Here is a 17489-nt window from a genome sequence, read left to right on the forward strand (position 1 = left end):
AAGGTGAACAACCCCATTAAAGTGGCCATACATCAACTTCACAAAATAACAATTAATTTGTTGAGACAGTGCAAAATACTTGAGATCGAATTCAGCAGGTCTATCAAGTCACTGGATGTCCCAAGGGCAAGGGCAGCAATGAAATCGTCAGTCAGCAGACCAGCGCAATCTGTCCACATGAGATTTTTAGAAATGCATTTATCAATGGATGAAAGTTTACCAATAAATATGCTTCTAAAAATCCCATAGGAATGATCAGAAAGTAGTGAGTTTTTCTGTGGTAAATCTAACCCTTACTATGTTTTGATAGTAGTCATCAAAGACAATTTGCAATGTATTTTTTTTTTTTTATACTTTTTTTTTTATACTTTATTCTCACCTTTGAAACTTAATTGCCCAAGCAACCAGGCAGCATTTTGTAAGTCAGAATATAAGATGGGGAAAAAAGAGAGGCTGCAGAGATGGATAAACAATAAAAATAAAACTGTGAAATGAAAGCTTCATCATTGGTTTGTGACCTGCTAGCACACATGTGCATGTCTGTAGGGGCTAAAGTGCCCAGCCTCCAGCTGGAGGCTAGTTGCATCTTAGCTGTTGCAGTAATCATTGGGTAGCCACCATCAATAAGTTGCAATAGAAAAAATGTATTTTAATGTCATCTATACCTTTCACTAGCCCATCAATATTTGTACATTACACACCAAAAGCGGCAAGAGTAGTTGTAAATGAACAGAGTACTTACATTATGTAAGTATAAACACACACTTATTTCAAAATGGAAGAAATACTTGATTTTTGCAGGCAACTTTCTATTTACATTAAAGTTTATTTGATAAACAGTCTTCCATATTTTATTTAGAGATATGGTTCATCTTTAGATAATTCCATTTTGGGAAGAGGATGTCCAGGAGACACTGCCTTTTTTGCTGCTGTTGCTACTGCCGTATCAGTACTATAAGGAGAGGAAACAAAAAGAAAATATTAGTACTCTTTTCTTTTTTTCAATGGAAATATATTCATTGCTACATATACAATTATAGGGACCTCTGAACTAGAGCAATCACAGTCAGAGCCTGAGCCTCTGGATCCATTGGAATCACTACATGTAAATACAGTGGTGTGAAAAATTATTTGCCCCCTTCCTGATTTCTTATTCTTTTGCATGTTTGTCACACTTAAATGTTTCTTCTGCTCATCAAAAACCGTTAACTATTAGTCAAAAATAACATAATTGAACACAAAATGCAGTTTTTAAATGAAGGTTTACGTTATTAAGGGAGAAATATAAACTCCAAATCTACATGGGCCTGTGTGAAAAAGTGATTGCCCCCCTTGTTAAAAAATAACTTAACTGTGGTTTATCACACCTGAGTTCAATTTCAAAGGTTATAAAGCCATTTCTAAAGCTTTGGGACTCCAGCGAACCACAGTGAGAGCCATTATCCACAAATGGCAAAAACATGGAACAGTGGTGAACCTTCCCAGGAGTGGCCGGCCGACCAAAATTACCCCAAGAGCACAGAGACAACTCATCCGAGAGGCCACAAAAGACCCCAGGACAACATCTAAAGAACTGCAGGCCTCACTTGCCTCAATTAAGGTCAGTGTTCACGACTCCACCATAAGAAAGAGACTGGGCAAAAACGGCCTGCATGGCAGATTTCCAAGGCGCAAACCACTTTAAGCAAAAAGAACATTAAGGCTCTTCTCAATTTTGCTAAAAAACATCTCAATGATTGCCAAGACTTTTGGGAAAATACCTTGTGGACCGACGAGACAAAAGTTGAACTTTTTGGAAGGTGCGCGTCCCGTTACATCTGGCGTAAAAGTAACACAGCATTTCAGAAAAAGAACATCATACCAACAGTAAAATATGGTGGTGGTAGTGTGATGGTCTGGGGTTGTTTTGCTGCTTCAGGACCTGGAAGACTTGCTGTGATAGATGGAACCATGAATTCTACTGTCTACCAAAAAATCCTGAAGGAGAATGTCCGGCCATCTGTTCGTCAAATCAAGCTGAAGCGATCTTGGGTGCTGCAGCAGGACAATGACCCAAAACACACCAGCAAATCCACCTCTGAATGGCTGAAGAAAAACAAAATGAAGACTTTGGAGTGGCCTAGTCAAAGTCCTGACCTGAATCCTATTGAGATGTTGTGGCATGACCTTAAAAAGGCGGTTCATGCTAGAAAACCCTCAAATAAAGCTGAATTACAACAATTCTGCAAAGATGAGTGGGCCAAAATTCCTCCAGAGCGCTGTAAAAGACTCGTTGCAAGTTATCGCAAATGCTTGATTGCAGTTATTGCTGCTAAGGGTGGCCCAACCAGTTATTAGGTTCAGGGGGCAATTACATTTTCACACAGGTTTGGATTTCTTTTCTCCCTAAATAATAAAAACCCTCATTTAAAAACTGCATTTTGTGTTTACTTGTGTTATCTTTGACTAATAGTTAAATGTGTTTGATGATCAGAAACATTTTGTGTGACAAACATGCAAAAGAATAAGAAATCAGGAAGGGGGCAAATAGTTTTTCACACCACTGTACGTATGTTGTGATCCCAGGTAATTTTGCAAAATTGTGGAGAAAGGAATTTTTGCACAATTACCCAGGATTGTCACATGGAAAGTACAACAATCATATGCAAATTCTAACGGATTCTGAAGGGCAGGTATATTTAAGCACTTTGCTGAGTGTGTGAGAGGAGATTTCACCTGCATACAAATATGACTGCAAACACCAAATTGGTCTGGTATAAAGAAGCCTTTCAGTTGGTAAGGCTGCAAATAAGGTAGAGATTTTGTCACCCTCTTCATGTACCAATATGGCTGATCAAGTAATTTGACCCCCGGGACAATATTTGTATCTGAAAACATGCCTATGCAGAACAGTCTAATGATGACAACATCGCTGTGCAAATGCAGTCCTTTTCTAACAGGATGCAGCTTGCCTTTTAGCACAGGTTCAGTGTTTCATTGAATGTGGTCATGGATATCCTGAATTGTATTAAAGTCATTAAGTAGAATACCGAATTATTCTTCAAGAAAAAAAAAATCTTGTTTTGAAAAGTCACCTCTTAATTCACCTGGATGTGCAAGAAACAACTTATGAATTCATGTTTTTTTTAAGGTTTTTATTGCTTTTTGAACACAAACACAAACTTAATTTAAATTGTGATTGCAAAAAGGGAAACAGTAGGGAGCACTCACAGACCCATCGATGTGCTGCTACGTGAAAAAAACGCTCCCGAAGCGTGTGTCCATCAGCCAAGTCTTGAAATCACGGAGCACCAGCAAATTTAAAACATCAGTTTATTTAGAAACTTGTTAAAAATTAACAATTAACAGAGCATAGTGAGCCCAATAGCTCCATAGCTTTTACGCGTTTCGTGGTCAACCCACTTCCTCAGAAAGCTTTCTGAGGAAGTGGGTTGACCACGAAACGCGTAAAAGCTATGGAGCTATTGGGCTCACTATGCTCTGTTAATTTTTAACAATTTTCTAAATAAACGGATGTTTTAAATTTGCTGGTGCTCCGTGATTTCAAGACTTGGCTGACAAACTTAATTTAACATACAAACACAGCAGTCTATAGTGGCAGGATGTCAAAGGTAATTTCACAGTACCGTATATACTCGAGTATAAGCCGAGTTTTTCAGCACCCAAAATGTGCTGAAAAATCCTACCTCGGCCTATACTCGAGTCAGTAAAAAAAAAACTCTGGTAGATGAAACAGGTATATTAAGACAGCTGCCTTACCGGTAAATTTGCAGAGAACTATTAGGAACTTCGAATCTGTATCCCACATGATCTGTAGCTGTGCTACTGACCAGAGTCCCGTGCCCTGCACCCTGGATGGGGCCGGCAACCCATCCATCGAGCCCCGATCCTAAGGAGCCAATGGGGAACACCCCCCTCCCAGCCAGAAACAATGGCGTTGATTTTCGGTGCAGGAGGAGCAGCGGTGCGGAACTTTGTGGCGCGCTGCCGGCTGAAGTGCGGGTGGTGCGCACACTGACGTCATCATGTGGGTTTTCTCAGCGACGTAACAACTCCGGGCCCGGACCCCCCTGCGAAAAATCTTGAAGGGGTACACCGCCGGCTGCAGGAAGTAGTATCTCCCCTCCTGCCCACCAGTAACTCAGGGCCGCCCCTGACAAAAAATCTTGAAGGGGTCAAGCGCTTGCTGCAGACAGCAGTATCTCCGGCTCTCCCCTTCCGCCTGCCAGCATCTCCGGGCCGCCCCTACCCCAGCGAATTGATTAATCTTTGAATGGGCCAAGCAGCAGAGAGCAGCTTCCCCTCCCACCCGCTAACAACTATGGGCAGCCCGGCCCCACCGGCGGAAAATCTATGAAGGCGCTCGGCGCCTACTACAGGGAGCAGCTTCCTCTCCCCTCCCGTTGGCGCAAATTTACCGGTAAGGCAGCTGTCTTCTTAATATATCTATTTCAGTATATTTTGTCTCAGCTGAAAAATGTCTAATATAAATTTTCAGTGATTTAGTTTTGCGCTGTAGCGTTGCAGCATAAAGGGTTATACATGGGAACTTTCAGTTAATAAAAGGAATGAAATGTAGTTTAATTTTGCAAAAAATTACCGGCTATACCTGCTTGTCCAACGGTCTTAGTTGTGTCTAGGCTCATACTTGAGTCAATTTTTCCCGGTTTTCGTAAGTAAAATTAGGTACCTCAGCTTATACGCGAGTATATATGGTAATACATATCCATAGATTACTTTGACAGACAAAGGATCAGTAACAAGATCAGGGTAGCATTTCCATTTTACCAAGTTTCTTCATTCAGTCTCATGCTTTTCTTAGACACTAATCTCAAACGCACATTTCATAACCTTCACCAACACATTTCCTGCCCCACCAGGGGCATTAGGACCACTGCTACACTCCATTTAAGAATTGTTATAAAGCACAGTTTCTGCCGGCATTTGGAAAATCAGACCACACTGCCATTTTCCTTATGCCGGTTTACAAACAAAGGCTAAAGCAGGAAGCACCAGTCACAAGAGAGGTTGCTCGCTGGAAGGACCAATCATTGGCTGTGCTGCAGGACACGCTGGATGATGCAGACTGGGACATGTTTCAGCGCAGCTCTGATGGCATTGACATGTTTACGGAAGTGGTTGTGGGATTTCAATAAACTAGCGGATGATACAGTGGAAATAACTATCATCCGAACTTTTCTGAATCAGAAGCCGTGGGTAGATAAAAACATCCGTGATGCTCTGAGATCACGCACCGTTGCCTATAAAGCAGGGCTCGTCTCCGGTAACATGGACCAATACAGAATTGCATCTTACAATGTACGCAGCGCGGTTAAAAAGTCAAAGCGAAGCTTCGGGAAAAAACTAGAGTCACAGCTACAACAGTGTGACTCTAGGAGCCTATGGAAGGGTCTGCGGACAATAACTGACTATAAACAACCAGCCTCTTCAATGATGAATGCTGATGCTTCACTGGCTGATGAGCTAAACATGTTTTATGCTTGCTTCGACGATGCAGCTACAACACATCAAACAGCTGCACGCATACGGAGAGCACAATTGAAGATAAAGATTTTATCTTTACAGAGCATGCTGTGAGGAAAGCTTGCAAGAGGGTGAACACCAGGAAGGCAGCAGGACTAGACGCAATCCCAGGTCGAGTCCTGAGAGCCTGCGCCGACCAGCAAGCACCAGTGTTCACCGAGATCTTCAACTTCTCCCTGGCCCAAACAGTGGTTCCCACAAACAACAGCCCGCTTGTCTCAATGATTACCGCCCAGTAGCACTGACTTCAGTAGTGATGAAGTGTTTTGAGTGACTGGTCAGAGATTTCATCACTTCCTTACTTCCTGCCACCACAAACCGTTCCACAGACAATGCCATATCTCACCTGCTACACACATCCCTGTGTCACCTAGACACTGGCAGAGGGAATTATGTTAGGATGCTGTTCGTGGATTACAGATCAGCATTCAACACAATAATTCCCTCAAGTTTTTTCAACAAGTTGAAGGATCTAGGACTCAGCTCATTACTGTGTCAGTGGATCCTCAACTTTCTCACAGATAGACCCCAATCAGTGAGGGTGGGGGAACATGTCTCTCCCTCCATCTCACTCAGTACTGGAGCGCCTCAGGGCTGTGTTTTAAGCCCCCTGCTGTACTCACTGTACACTTATGACTGTGTAGCCACGTCAGACACCACCTCCATTGTCAAGTTTGCTGACGACACTGTTGTGGTGGGCTTGATCTCAGACAACTTTGAGAAGACCTACCTGGAGGAGATTAGGAACCTAGAGTTGCCAGGAGAACAACCTACTCCTAAGCAAGACTACTAGTCAGCAAGACTAAGGATCTGATTGTGGGCTTTAGCACAAAGCAGGCGAGGAATTACAAGCCCCTACACATCAATGGCGCACCTGTGGAGAGAGTGAACAGTTTCCAGTATCTGGGTGATCACATCACACAGGACCTGTCATGTATAAACTCAATTATGCGGAGCGCTCACCTCCCCAAATCACACTTTTGTAGTGTCAGGTGCTGTACTGTGAGACCCACTCCTGTCATGGTCCTGCCACATCAACACCCTGGTGAAGAAGGGCCATCAGCTTCTCTTCTTCCTCAGAAGACTTAGGGACTTCCATCTGCCTCTGAGGGTGCTTAAGAATTTTTAGTCATGTGCCATCGAGAGCATCCTGATGTGAAATACCTGCATCTGGTTTGGAAACAGTACCAAGCAGGACAGACGAGCTCTTCAAAGAGTGGTGCGCGCCCGAATGCATCATTCGCTCTGAGCTTCCTGACCTACTGTCTATCTACACTAAGCAGTGCAAGCCCAAAGCCAGGAAGATTATGAAAGACCTCTCCCACCCCAGCAATGGACTTTTCTCACTGCTGAGGTCAGGGAAATGCTTCCACTCCCTTAAAGCCAATACAGAGAGAATGAGGAGGAGCTTCTTCCCTCAGACCATTCGGTCCCTGAACCAGGGGTAGAACTAGAACTAGACTCACTCATATATCACATTAATGCACGTGCACTTTAAAAATCATAAACAAAAATGTACTTCATAAATATACATCAGTTCTTTTCATTTTTTATCTCATATGTAACTCTTATTCTTTTTAATGTAATTCTTATTCTTATGGTCGGGCATTGCACAGCAACAAGCATTTCACTGCATGTCGTACTTGTGTATGATTGTGTATGTGACAAATAAAATTTGAATTTACATGCAGCTAGCGACCTGAAGGATCCCTTGCTTATGGGAATTCACTAGAGAGATATAGGGTCAGGTTGGCATCCAGCCAAGGGGCCCAGATTTTATCAAATTTTTGAGGGGAACCTCTGGCAGCATATAGTTCTCATAAGTCACCATTTCACCCCTTGTAGTGGCCAGTAATGTGAGCCCTCCAGTATATTGAAGTGTGGAAGAGCCACGTTCCTCCATATCAGCATGTTTGTAGAAGACCTGATTTTGTTGGGCTACCGTAAACCAGGCTGCCATATGACTACAAAGCACCTCAGGAGATCCTGCTTAGTTCTGTAGGGAGCATATTGTAGCGTCTACTCGTGAATTTATTTACTTATTAAAATAATGTATGTGGGGGCATTATAATATGCCAGTATCATGTGGAAACCATGTCTTCACTGTAGTAATGATATTATTGTGAAGAGCAATCATTGGACTAAATAGCTCCCATGAGACCACCACTTTGGTTTTACAGTTTGTAACAGAGATGATGGGTTGACAGGATCCTTGGGCTTTCTCCAAATAAAAACATGAGGGTGTGAATATAAAGAGAGATAAATCATCAGACCATATTTGTTTTTTACACTCTTTACACAGTGACCTTGGATCCATGCGATTTTCGAATGGCAACATTATAAAGCTCACACAACAGAGCTTGGAGACAGAGGTGCCGATTAAATTCTGTGGTATTATTTGAGGCTGACCATCTATGGTGTTTAAAACTATTCTGTCGGTGAACTTTGTCTTGTGACCACTTTCTCTCTTTGCCATTGAAATCTGATCACATTTGGCATAAGTTGTCAAGATTTCAAGAAACACTAAATAGTGTGGCAGTTTTTTGACAATTCCTCTATCACAGTGACCATCTGCCTCTTTGGATAAAATATTTGAACAAGGCTTGTAAGGATATATACAGGTATGGCATCTAGTATCCAGAATGTTAAATACCTGGGTTTTCTGAATAAGCGATCTTTCCATAATATGGAACAGCCTTAAAGGGCATGTAAAGGCAAAAAAATAAAATCCCATTTTTTTTACTTTCTTTAATGAAAAAGAAACCTATCTCCAATATACTTTAATTAAAAAATGTGTACCGTTTTAATAAGAAACCTGACTGTATGCAGTGAAATTCTCCCTTCATTTACTGCTGTGGATAGGAATTGTCAGATGGTCCTAACTGCTGAGCAGGGAAACAATCATATGAACAGCAGGGGGAGCCCCCACCTTACTTCCCAGCCATGCAGAACTCAAGCAGCTTTGTTTATGACTATCCCTAAGCAGCCCAGACCACACTGAGCATGTGCACAGTCTAGGTCTTGCAAAGATGTTTAACAAAGTTACAAGATGGTGACCCCCTGTAGCCAACTTTGAAAGCATAAATCATTTGTTTGATTAGGCTTGTGGTGCAGTAAGTTCATGTTTATATTTAGCATACAAAATACAGCATTTCTAGCCTTATTCTATTTTAGACTTTACATGCGCTTTAAGGTTGCTTAGAAAATTGAAAATGTATGTGTAAATAAGTAGGATTTTTTGCAATCATCAATGAATGATTAGTTCATATAATTCTAGAATAGTTATCATAAAATAAGTGGTATTCATGTTTAATTAGTGGGGAAAAACTAAAAATAGGGCGCTATAGGAAATGATACTCATGCAATTTGCTTTTTCATCATCCATGCAGGATATTATTAGGCAATAGCGTTTCCATAATTATCCATTCAAAGCTTGATTAATTTACACAAAATGTAATATCTTGAGAATGTCTGTGCTGAAGACAATATTTTTTGTATATGTATAAACACATCTTTAAGGCATATAATGTATTGTGAGAGCTATAAGGATTTTCATTGACATTCATCTGTACATCTCACATCCACGCAGACTACAATTGTCATTAGATAAACCACATAGTGGAAACAAGGTATCTTGGATGACTATACTGACCTTGAAGCCTGGCCTCCAGAAGGTAGAGCCTTGTATGGAGACATTATAATAAGAGGAAGGTAGGATTCCCTTCTCCCATCTCGGGTGCAGTAGTAGTTGTTTGCCAACTTGTGACTAGGGCCAACAGGCAAATTTGGGGGTGGCTGTGTCCTGTAAAAAATACATGTGAAGGTTTAAAGAGTTAGTACAAATATTTTTAGAATAGCAAGCAAACTATTTCTAGACGTTATATGTGGTGTTAATTGAATGGTTGTGAATTTGTACCCAATTTAAACCTGATGAACAGACTGCGCATAAGCAAATAAATTCCACTAGCAGATGGGCAGTATACTCATCCCTCTACAGCAGTGGAAGTTTTCTTCTCTGTGCTACTATTAGTAATTAATAATGGCAGTTTATTAGGGCAACTGCAAAAGAGGAGATTTGTCCCCTGTGGAATATCTGCACTACCATGGACAACAAATCTCCTGAAAATGCCTTGCCATTCACTAATGACGCAGAGAAAGGAATGGGAAAGACAGATTTTATTTTCTGCTGAAAGCAGTTTTATAAATAACTATAACCCCTCCCTCTGAAAATTGGTAATGAATGTATACTGAAAATGTCCTTAGAATTATAATTTTCCTTCATTAGGCAAAATTTTAATTTTTGCGTTTACATCCTTATTAAATTTAAACTTTACATTTTCTTCACTATGTTGTTCCCAGTAGCAGCTCCATAAACCAGTGGCTGAATTACTAAACTTTTACAATTTGCTACAGATACATTGCACAGCAGCACCAAAAGTATATCAGTAACTAATGTATCTGTAGTTACCTTTAGTAGCATGTACAAAAACAGTGTTGGAACATCAAAACTGTATTGGTTATGAGTAGTTACCAGAAAATGATCAATGACTTGTTCTCTATTAGTTACCTCTTTGAAATCTCTGTGTAACGCAGCTGTAATTTCCCCTGAAGATCTTGCTATCAAAAAAAAAGCAGCAAAGAAAATATCAATACATAACAAATGCTATATTCATCCTAATCCTTCATGTATATACATATCTGGATATAGTGTCGTTATTTTTGCCAATCTCTATCTTTAAACAGCCACGTCACAGTGCATTGACAAGTATACCCATTATAACCAAGCAGAGAGATCAATGAATGTTTTGCTCTCGGAGCTGAATTTTACCTCATACGATATAGGATATGTGCATTCGGCCTGGAAATACTGCTATGTTGGGCTTATCTTAAGTAATAATCGGATCTCTGTATACAATGTTGCCTGCACTCAGAAGGACTGCATACAAGCAAGCTAGGGAGTTCCTGGAAATGGTACAGACTGGAACTAATGCTCAATGTGTGAGCCTTCAATGTTCAATTATGATTGTTCTTTCGTAGAACTGTATAAACTTTTTATTCAGCATAGATAACTTCCCACTGATGTTAATGGGATACTGTGCATAGGTGTTCATGGCCTGAAAACACACACAAGACACCCATGTAAAACAAGCTTTATGCCATAATAATTAGATGGTGGTATCTTGGACCGAGTTTTGCTGACCACTGAAAATCAAAACATATTGAATACAGATTGAAATAAAAATGATTAAATATTTTAAATAACTGATACTTTGCAATCATTCATGGGAAATACAGGAGTATCCATCACTAAGGTAAATAAATATCTACAGTCAGAAACAGCACTTTTTAATGGTATGGCCTTTGAACACCGACCTAGCCAGGGAACATGTAACTAGTCTGCGGTGCTTCCCCACAAATGTCATCATCATGCTTTTTCTCCTTAGAATGCTGTGTTAAGGAGGTCACCAAACAAGCTTATTTGGGGATTGGGCCCAATGTGGCGGCCCTGTCTCAACCTGCCGGGTTGCTTTTATAGACCCGCGCCACCCCACCGATGACATCACAAAAGGACCGGGGCCGGGCAAGCAGGTGTAGTGTCTATAAAAGACGAACTCAGAAGTCGGAAGCTGGCATTTGATAGTGGCAGGTGAGGAGAGCAGGAGAAGAGCTCAACCCGCAGCCGCCCAGGAAGAAGCGTGCAAGGTCGGCCCAAACCCGTGTGTATTGGGCCGGCCCACACATTACTAGTGGGCCCCCATGCCCCCTGGTGGATGCCCCCTGGTACTTCCACCACTGTTATATTCTTAAAAGTGAAGAAGAAAGACGGGAAGTTGCTGTTGTTGTCATAGGCCAATCTGCCTGGGGCATTGTTAATAATGGCATTAAAATGGAAGGTTCCCTGGCCAGGCTAACACATGGAACACGAATACCCCAGAACAAGAATGCTAAGCGAGGCTAGCAGCAGTAAATTCCTTCAGCATTGTACAAAACAATAATGTACAAAAAAAAATCTCAACCGTACAAGCACTGAGAGACTTGTTAGGACTTAAATTGATGTGAATAACACAGAGCAACACACAAGCTATTCTAATGTAAATAAAGTTCACTTTCATAAACTGACTCTTCCAGGGGACTTGGTAAGTGTAGATGACCGGGAATTGCTGTCAAACTGTGACAAACAATTGTGTGTAGGAGAAAAGTAAGACAATAACCAAGCTACGAAGGACTTTGTCGTGATAACAATATACCCAGACACATTAACCAATATGCTGCAATACAAAGTCAAGAACAGAATAAGTAGCGTGTTACCCCCGACGCCCAGTTCCTTAATCTCTGAATGAATTTGGTAGCGCTCGCCATCTTTGTTGTTAAGGGCACGGGAGGAGAAAGGGCACGGGAGGAGCCGCGAGCAGCTCTCATGAAGGGACAAGACAGAAACTACTACTACCTTATAGCGACGCTGCTGTAGGCATGCTAAACCCGTACAACCTCTACACAATTAGTGTTAATGTGTTAATAGTCACGCTTGCTCAGTGATTTAAACATTATCAAACACGCCAATTTCAAAAAGCTCTTGCCATTAGTAAAGATGGCTTCCTGATTCCGGAGGAATCAAGCCCAACCTTGTGGATATGACGTGATATATGTCCGCCGGTCTCATTCAATGCCACACCCACTTAGATTATTTTTGCAGTTGAATAGATATAATAACCCCTCATTTTAAAGAACTGTTGAGAGACCTGGAATTTGATTGTACTTTTATGTACAAAGAAACTATTCTCATCCTAAAATTCGCCTGTTGACAAATGCTATAAAAGGCGTTGACGTAACCACGTGACCCTCTCTCTGTCTCCTACCGCCATCATGGAAGCCAGCCGCGTGCAGCCGATCAAGCTTGCCCGGGTAATGATGGGGTGAAATGAATATAGAGTGCTTTGTGGCGGTGTGTGAGGGACAGCGGCAGTTGCAAAGCTGCATTTGAGTTGTTCGCTTTCGTAAAATGAGCTAAAAGATCAGCCACATGACTTATTTACAAAGGCCTATGCTTGGATGTATTATGCCCCTTATTGGGTGGTTTTGCTATAATCCCTAGGTTTAGACGTAATAAATAGACCTGGTTGTCTAATGGATCCATGGAGCTACTCCTTTTCTAAGTCTGCAAGATGTAAGTCAGTGACCATAGACATCTGGTAAATTTCTGTTGTCCTAGATGTGCTTGTAACTATGGCTGAAGGGTTCATACACCCATATATTATTCATTTCCTAAACTAAAGGGAGCCCCAACCAAATGTTGGACCTGGTAACCACTGATCTAGTCTTTTTGACCCATGTGTACAAATACATACAGATGGTCTGATCGCTCATTAGGTTGAGGCCTTTCTCTTCTGGTTGAAGTGGTTATTTGTGGTGCTTGTGCCAGTCTGAGGATTACATGATTTTGTTTGGTGGCTTGGGGAGGAAACTAGGTGATAGAAATGGAATATTCATGAAGAGAAATACAAATTGATAATGCAATATTCTGCTATGTGCCTAGTTACATCTGACTTGCCAGTTTTGGTTGGCAAACTGGACTTGGATCCACACAGATGAAGACTCCAAGATCTGCCCAGTTTGTTGCAGGGCCAGTTTGCCAGTTAGTGTGTATAGGGTTTTAACTTGCTAATGCTTTATTTTTAAATGATTCTGCCAACCAGCAGAGCGCAGAGAAGATATTCAGAAGTTTTGTTCTTTTTGGTGTTTTTCTTTAGTTTGGTGTTAACCTAAAATTGCAGGGTGAAGTATTAATCTCTAACTATAGCTATTTTATGTATGCTGGCTGCCGTTTTACTGCTCTAATTTGAGCCTGACACTTGCCTGTGTGGTCGGCAAAAAAAATAATTTTATCCTTAATTCCCCTTTAACATGACTTAAGAGTTGTGTACTTCTAACTCCTTACGTTGTGATTCTTTTTTTGAATGTGTTGTATTATGCCTTTTGTCTGAAAATGTTTTTTTCTTTTGCAGGTAACAAAAGTCTTGGGGCGCACTGGTTCTCAGGGTCAGTGTACCCAGGTAAGATGACACTTCGTTGTTACTTACATGCTGCATGTATAGTCTGTATATCTTGCTCTCTTAAAGGGGAACTATTGCAAAAATGAATATTTAATATAAGCTTCAGCATACTGAAAAGTATTATAATCCATAAAAAATTCTGTACTGTTTCTGAAATCAAGTTTATGTTCACTATTCCACTCGGCATCGGTTTCTCTTCTCTCTTCATACAGCAGTTGGGTGTCCGATATTCATTGACCGTTGGATCCAATATATCTTATAGGGGGGCTCCTTTTGCCTAGAAGATGTAGTCAAACTCGCACTATTAAAATCCCCAGAAATCCTTTCTCTTCATGCAAAAGGCAGTTATATTAGATTTTGCTTGTACTGGAATCTGTTGTTTGAATGAACTCTTAATTCATCTGCTAGGAACGAAGCCCCTATAAGAGATACTGGCACTAACTGTCCATGAATATCTGACACCCAACTGCTGCATGAAGACAGAATTAAGAGAAACAGATGGAGATAGGGTATACAGAATTTATAATTGATTTATATTTCAAAAGTTTCTTATTTCAGTATGATGAAGCTTATATTAAATAAAAATGTTTGCAATTGTTCCCCTTTAACTACAATTATGTATTTGGTTGTTAGAAGCAGCTGCAGTGGGATGGTTGCGGGTTCAACTGCAGGGGGAGGCTGATGGGGGGGGGGGGACTGGTGGTATTGCCTTTGGTTATGCTACTTGGCCCAGCTCTGACCATGGGTGTTGGTTTGCCAGATGTAAAGCACTGTTTGGACTTAAGTAATGTTTGGTTTTATGAAATCCTCTGATTTAGAGATATATCTGTAGTTCTTTTGTTCATTCTTTGTACCACCTATATTAACAGGTCCGTGTCGAGTTCATGGATGACAGCAACCGTTCCATCATCCGTAATGTTAAGGGACCAGTTAGAGAGGGTGATGTCCTGACTCTGCTGGAATCTGAGCGAGAAGCTAGGAGATTACGTTGATTTTCACCAGGTAAAAAATCACACTTTGTTTTCAGTTATGAGCCCTATTTTTTTTCGCTGGTTCAAAAATGGACTAAATATCGAGTTAACTTAAAGCTATGGCATAGGGGTCATTTTGTCCACTGTTCTCTGCCTAATGCAAGCAATGGACAAAATGCCCCCTCTACCTGTCATCATTCTTAAAGGTGTAGTTCACCTTAAATTAACTTTTAGTAATGGAATAATCAATTCTAAGCAACTTCAATTGGTCTTCATTATTTTTTTTTTAATGGCTTATGGATTTATTTTTCCCAGCTTTCAAATGGGTCACTGACCCCATCTAAAAACAAATGCCTTGTAAGGCTACAAATTTATTTTTGCTACTTTTTTTTATTACTCCTCTTTCTATCCAAGCCCTCTCCTATTCATAGTCCAGTCTCTTATTTAAATCAATGCATGGCCACTAGAGAAACTTGGAGCCCAGCAACCAGATTGCTGAAATTGCAAACTGGAGTTACATAGTTGTTTGCGTGCCATCACCATTTTGTGACTAATTGGTATAGCCCAACTGAACAAATGCTATGAAGTTTTCATATTAATATTAGAACACCTTGGACATGTTGGTACATAGGCATCATTGTTTTAGATTTTCATGTGGTAAATTATTTTAATGCATTTTCCCCCCACTTTTTTCGCAGGTCCATGGCTTTATGTGAAGGAAACGACTGCAATATGTTTTGCTGCCAAAAAGTGGGCCATCTGTGAATCCAGAAAAGATCCTGGTTTTCTGTTTGTAAAATAAAGATTTGTAAAGAACATCTGCATTTTAAGTCTGCAATGTGTTTTTATATGGACAAATTAGTAAACTATTTCAAAATGGCACAAGTGAAGATGGGATGCAATGGCTTGGCAGCCTTATAGGGTAGGGAAGTGTTGTGCAAGTCAGCAACAGACTTGTGTGAGGAATCATGGCCAAGTGGGGAGAAAGATTGCGTTTTCTTTTAATCCGTAATTTGAATCGCTATACCAAGCCTTGCAAAACAAAAAAACCTATAAAAAAAAATAGGATTCTTTTGAAACCAATATAAATTTATGCAGCTTAGTTATTAAGTAAAATGTAAGGGACCTATTCAGACGCCCAGTTAACTGAGTTGTCAAATGCTTTATTTGGAAACTATCATGGCGACCTTTTAGTTTCATAGACATACACTGGCTTATACAGGAAATGAAGAGCTGTGCTTTCCTGTCCTTTCATGTGCCAGTGAATCATTTATTAGTACTGAATCATTTTTATATAAATGTTCAGTACTAATAAATTATGGGCATTTGTGTATAGCACAAGTGAAGAGTGAATGCCCTGTTTTGTGTGGCAAAAAAAAATTCAAAACTGCATCAACATGCAAATGTTTGCAGTGACTGCACAACTTTTTTTTCTAGCACAATACATTGAAGTCTGGGTATTTTTTTTTTTTTTTTTTAACCTCCTAGAGAAAGCTCAATCATTACTTCAGAGCATCAGCAACCTTAAGGGCAAGGCCAGACGTGGCGTTTTTAAAAAAGAACAGCCAGGCGTAAATATGCGACTGAAATCATCAACATGTGTTTTTCAGCACGTAAAATTCTTTTCCCAATATGCACTTCTCATTGAGAATTTGGATGCCATATTTAAAATACACTGCGTATTTACGCAAAGTGTGGTTTCAAACGTGCAGATCCCGTAGTTTCTTGACGTATTGGCGTTTCTGCTAAAAACGCCAATACTGGCGCCCTGTGTGAATTGCCGTAGGGCAGTTTATGCGAATTTACGCCTGGCTGTTCTTTTTTTAAAAACGCCACGTCTGGCCTTGCCCTTAAGCTTGCTGATGCTCTGAAGTAATGATTGAGCTTTCTCTAGGAGGTTAAAAAAAAAAAAAAATACCCAGACTTCAATGTATTGTGCTAGAAAAAAAAGGTGTGCAGTCACTGCAAACATTTGCATGTTGATGCAGTTTTGAATTTTTTTTGCCACACAAAACAGGGCATTCACTCTTCACTTGTGCTATACACAAATGCCCATAATTTATTAGTACTGAACATTTATATAAAAATGATTCAGTACTAATAAATGATTCACTGGCACATGAAAGGACAGGAAAGCACAGCTCTTCATTTCCTGTATAAGCCAGTGTATGTCTATGAAACTAAAAGGTCGCCATGATAGTTTCCAAATAAAGCATTTGACAACTCAGTTAACTGGGCGTCTGAATAGGTCCCTTACATTTTACTTAATAACTAAGCTGCATAAATTCATATTGGTTTCAAAAGAATCCTATTTTTTTTTTTATAGGTTTTTTTGTTTTGCAAGGCTTGGTATAGTGATTCAAATTACGGATTAAAAGAAAACGCAATCTTTCTCCCCACTTGGCCATGATTCCTCACACAAGTCTGTTGCTGACTTGCACAACACTTCCCTACCCTAACTGTCTATGCACTGCCTTTATTTAACCCTTGCATTGCTGACTGAGTTGAGCTGAAAGTCTGCTATTGGTCTAAAACCTCGAAACATCTAAAAATAAAATGATTGTAAACTCCGTTGGAAGGCATATATAAAGCCAGATAACTTATTTGCAGACCTTGAGTAAACTGCAAAAACATTTGGGATAATATTTTTGCCCAACAGGTGCCCTCTAATATAATTAAAGGAATGTGTTCAATTGCGGTTATCCAGTTCAGGGGTATAACTACACAGGAAGCTGATCATGTGGTTGCAGGGGGGCCCAGGACTGTTGGGCACCCAGTAAGGCCCTAATTAATATTTCAGTATAAGCAATTTCAGTCTTGGTAGAATAAGTCATTTTACCAATGTTTTTGGGACCCTAAGTTGAATCTGCTATGGGGCCCAGTAATGTCTAGTTATGCCAGGGGTCCCCAAACACCGGGCTAT

General features: G+C 40.4%; 2 protein-coding genes across 2 annotated transcripts; one reads left to right on the forward strand and one right to left on the reverse strand.

Annotated features, from left to right (window-relative positions):
- Positions 1-628: 628 nt before the first annotated feature.
- ndufa7.S (NADH:ubiquinone oxidoreductase subunit A7 S homeolog) lies at positions 629-11992 on the reverse strand. The gene is made up of 4 exons (XM_018243622.2): positions 11854-11992; positions 10112-10161; positions 9197-9346; positions 629-952 (listed from the first exon to the last, which is right to left on the reverse strand). Exons 1-4 carry the CDS (start codon positions 11962-11964, stop codon positions 856-858), a joined length of 408 nt encoding a protein of 135 aa, XP_018099111.1. The 5' UTR covers positions 11965-11992; the 3' UTR covers positions 629-855.
- rps28p9.S lies at positions 11986-15390 on the forward strand. Its single transcript, XM_041579914.1, has 4 exons — positions 11986-12447; positions 13548-13595; positions 14465-14597; positions 15265-15390. The coding sequence occupies exons 1-3, from the start codon at positions 12409-12411 to the stop codon at positions 14585-14587; spliced, it is 210 nt and encodes a 69-aa protein (XP_041435848.1). The 5' UTR covers positions 11986-12408; the 3' UTR covers positions 14588-14597; positions 15265-15390.
- Positions 15391-17489: the final 2099 nt, after the last annotated feature.

The sequence above is a fragment of the Xenopus laevis genome, chromosome 1S (genome assembly GCF_017654675.1).
Source record: "Xenopus laevis strain J_2021 chromosome 1S, Xenopus_laevis_v10.1, whole genome shotgun sequence".
Classification (NCBI taxonomy): domain Eukaryota; kingdom Metazoa; phylum Chordata; class Amphibia; order Anura; family Pipidae; genus Xenopus; species Xenopus laevis.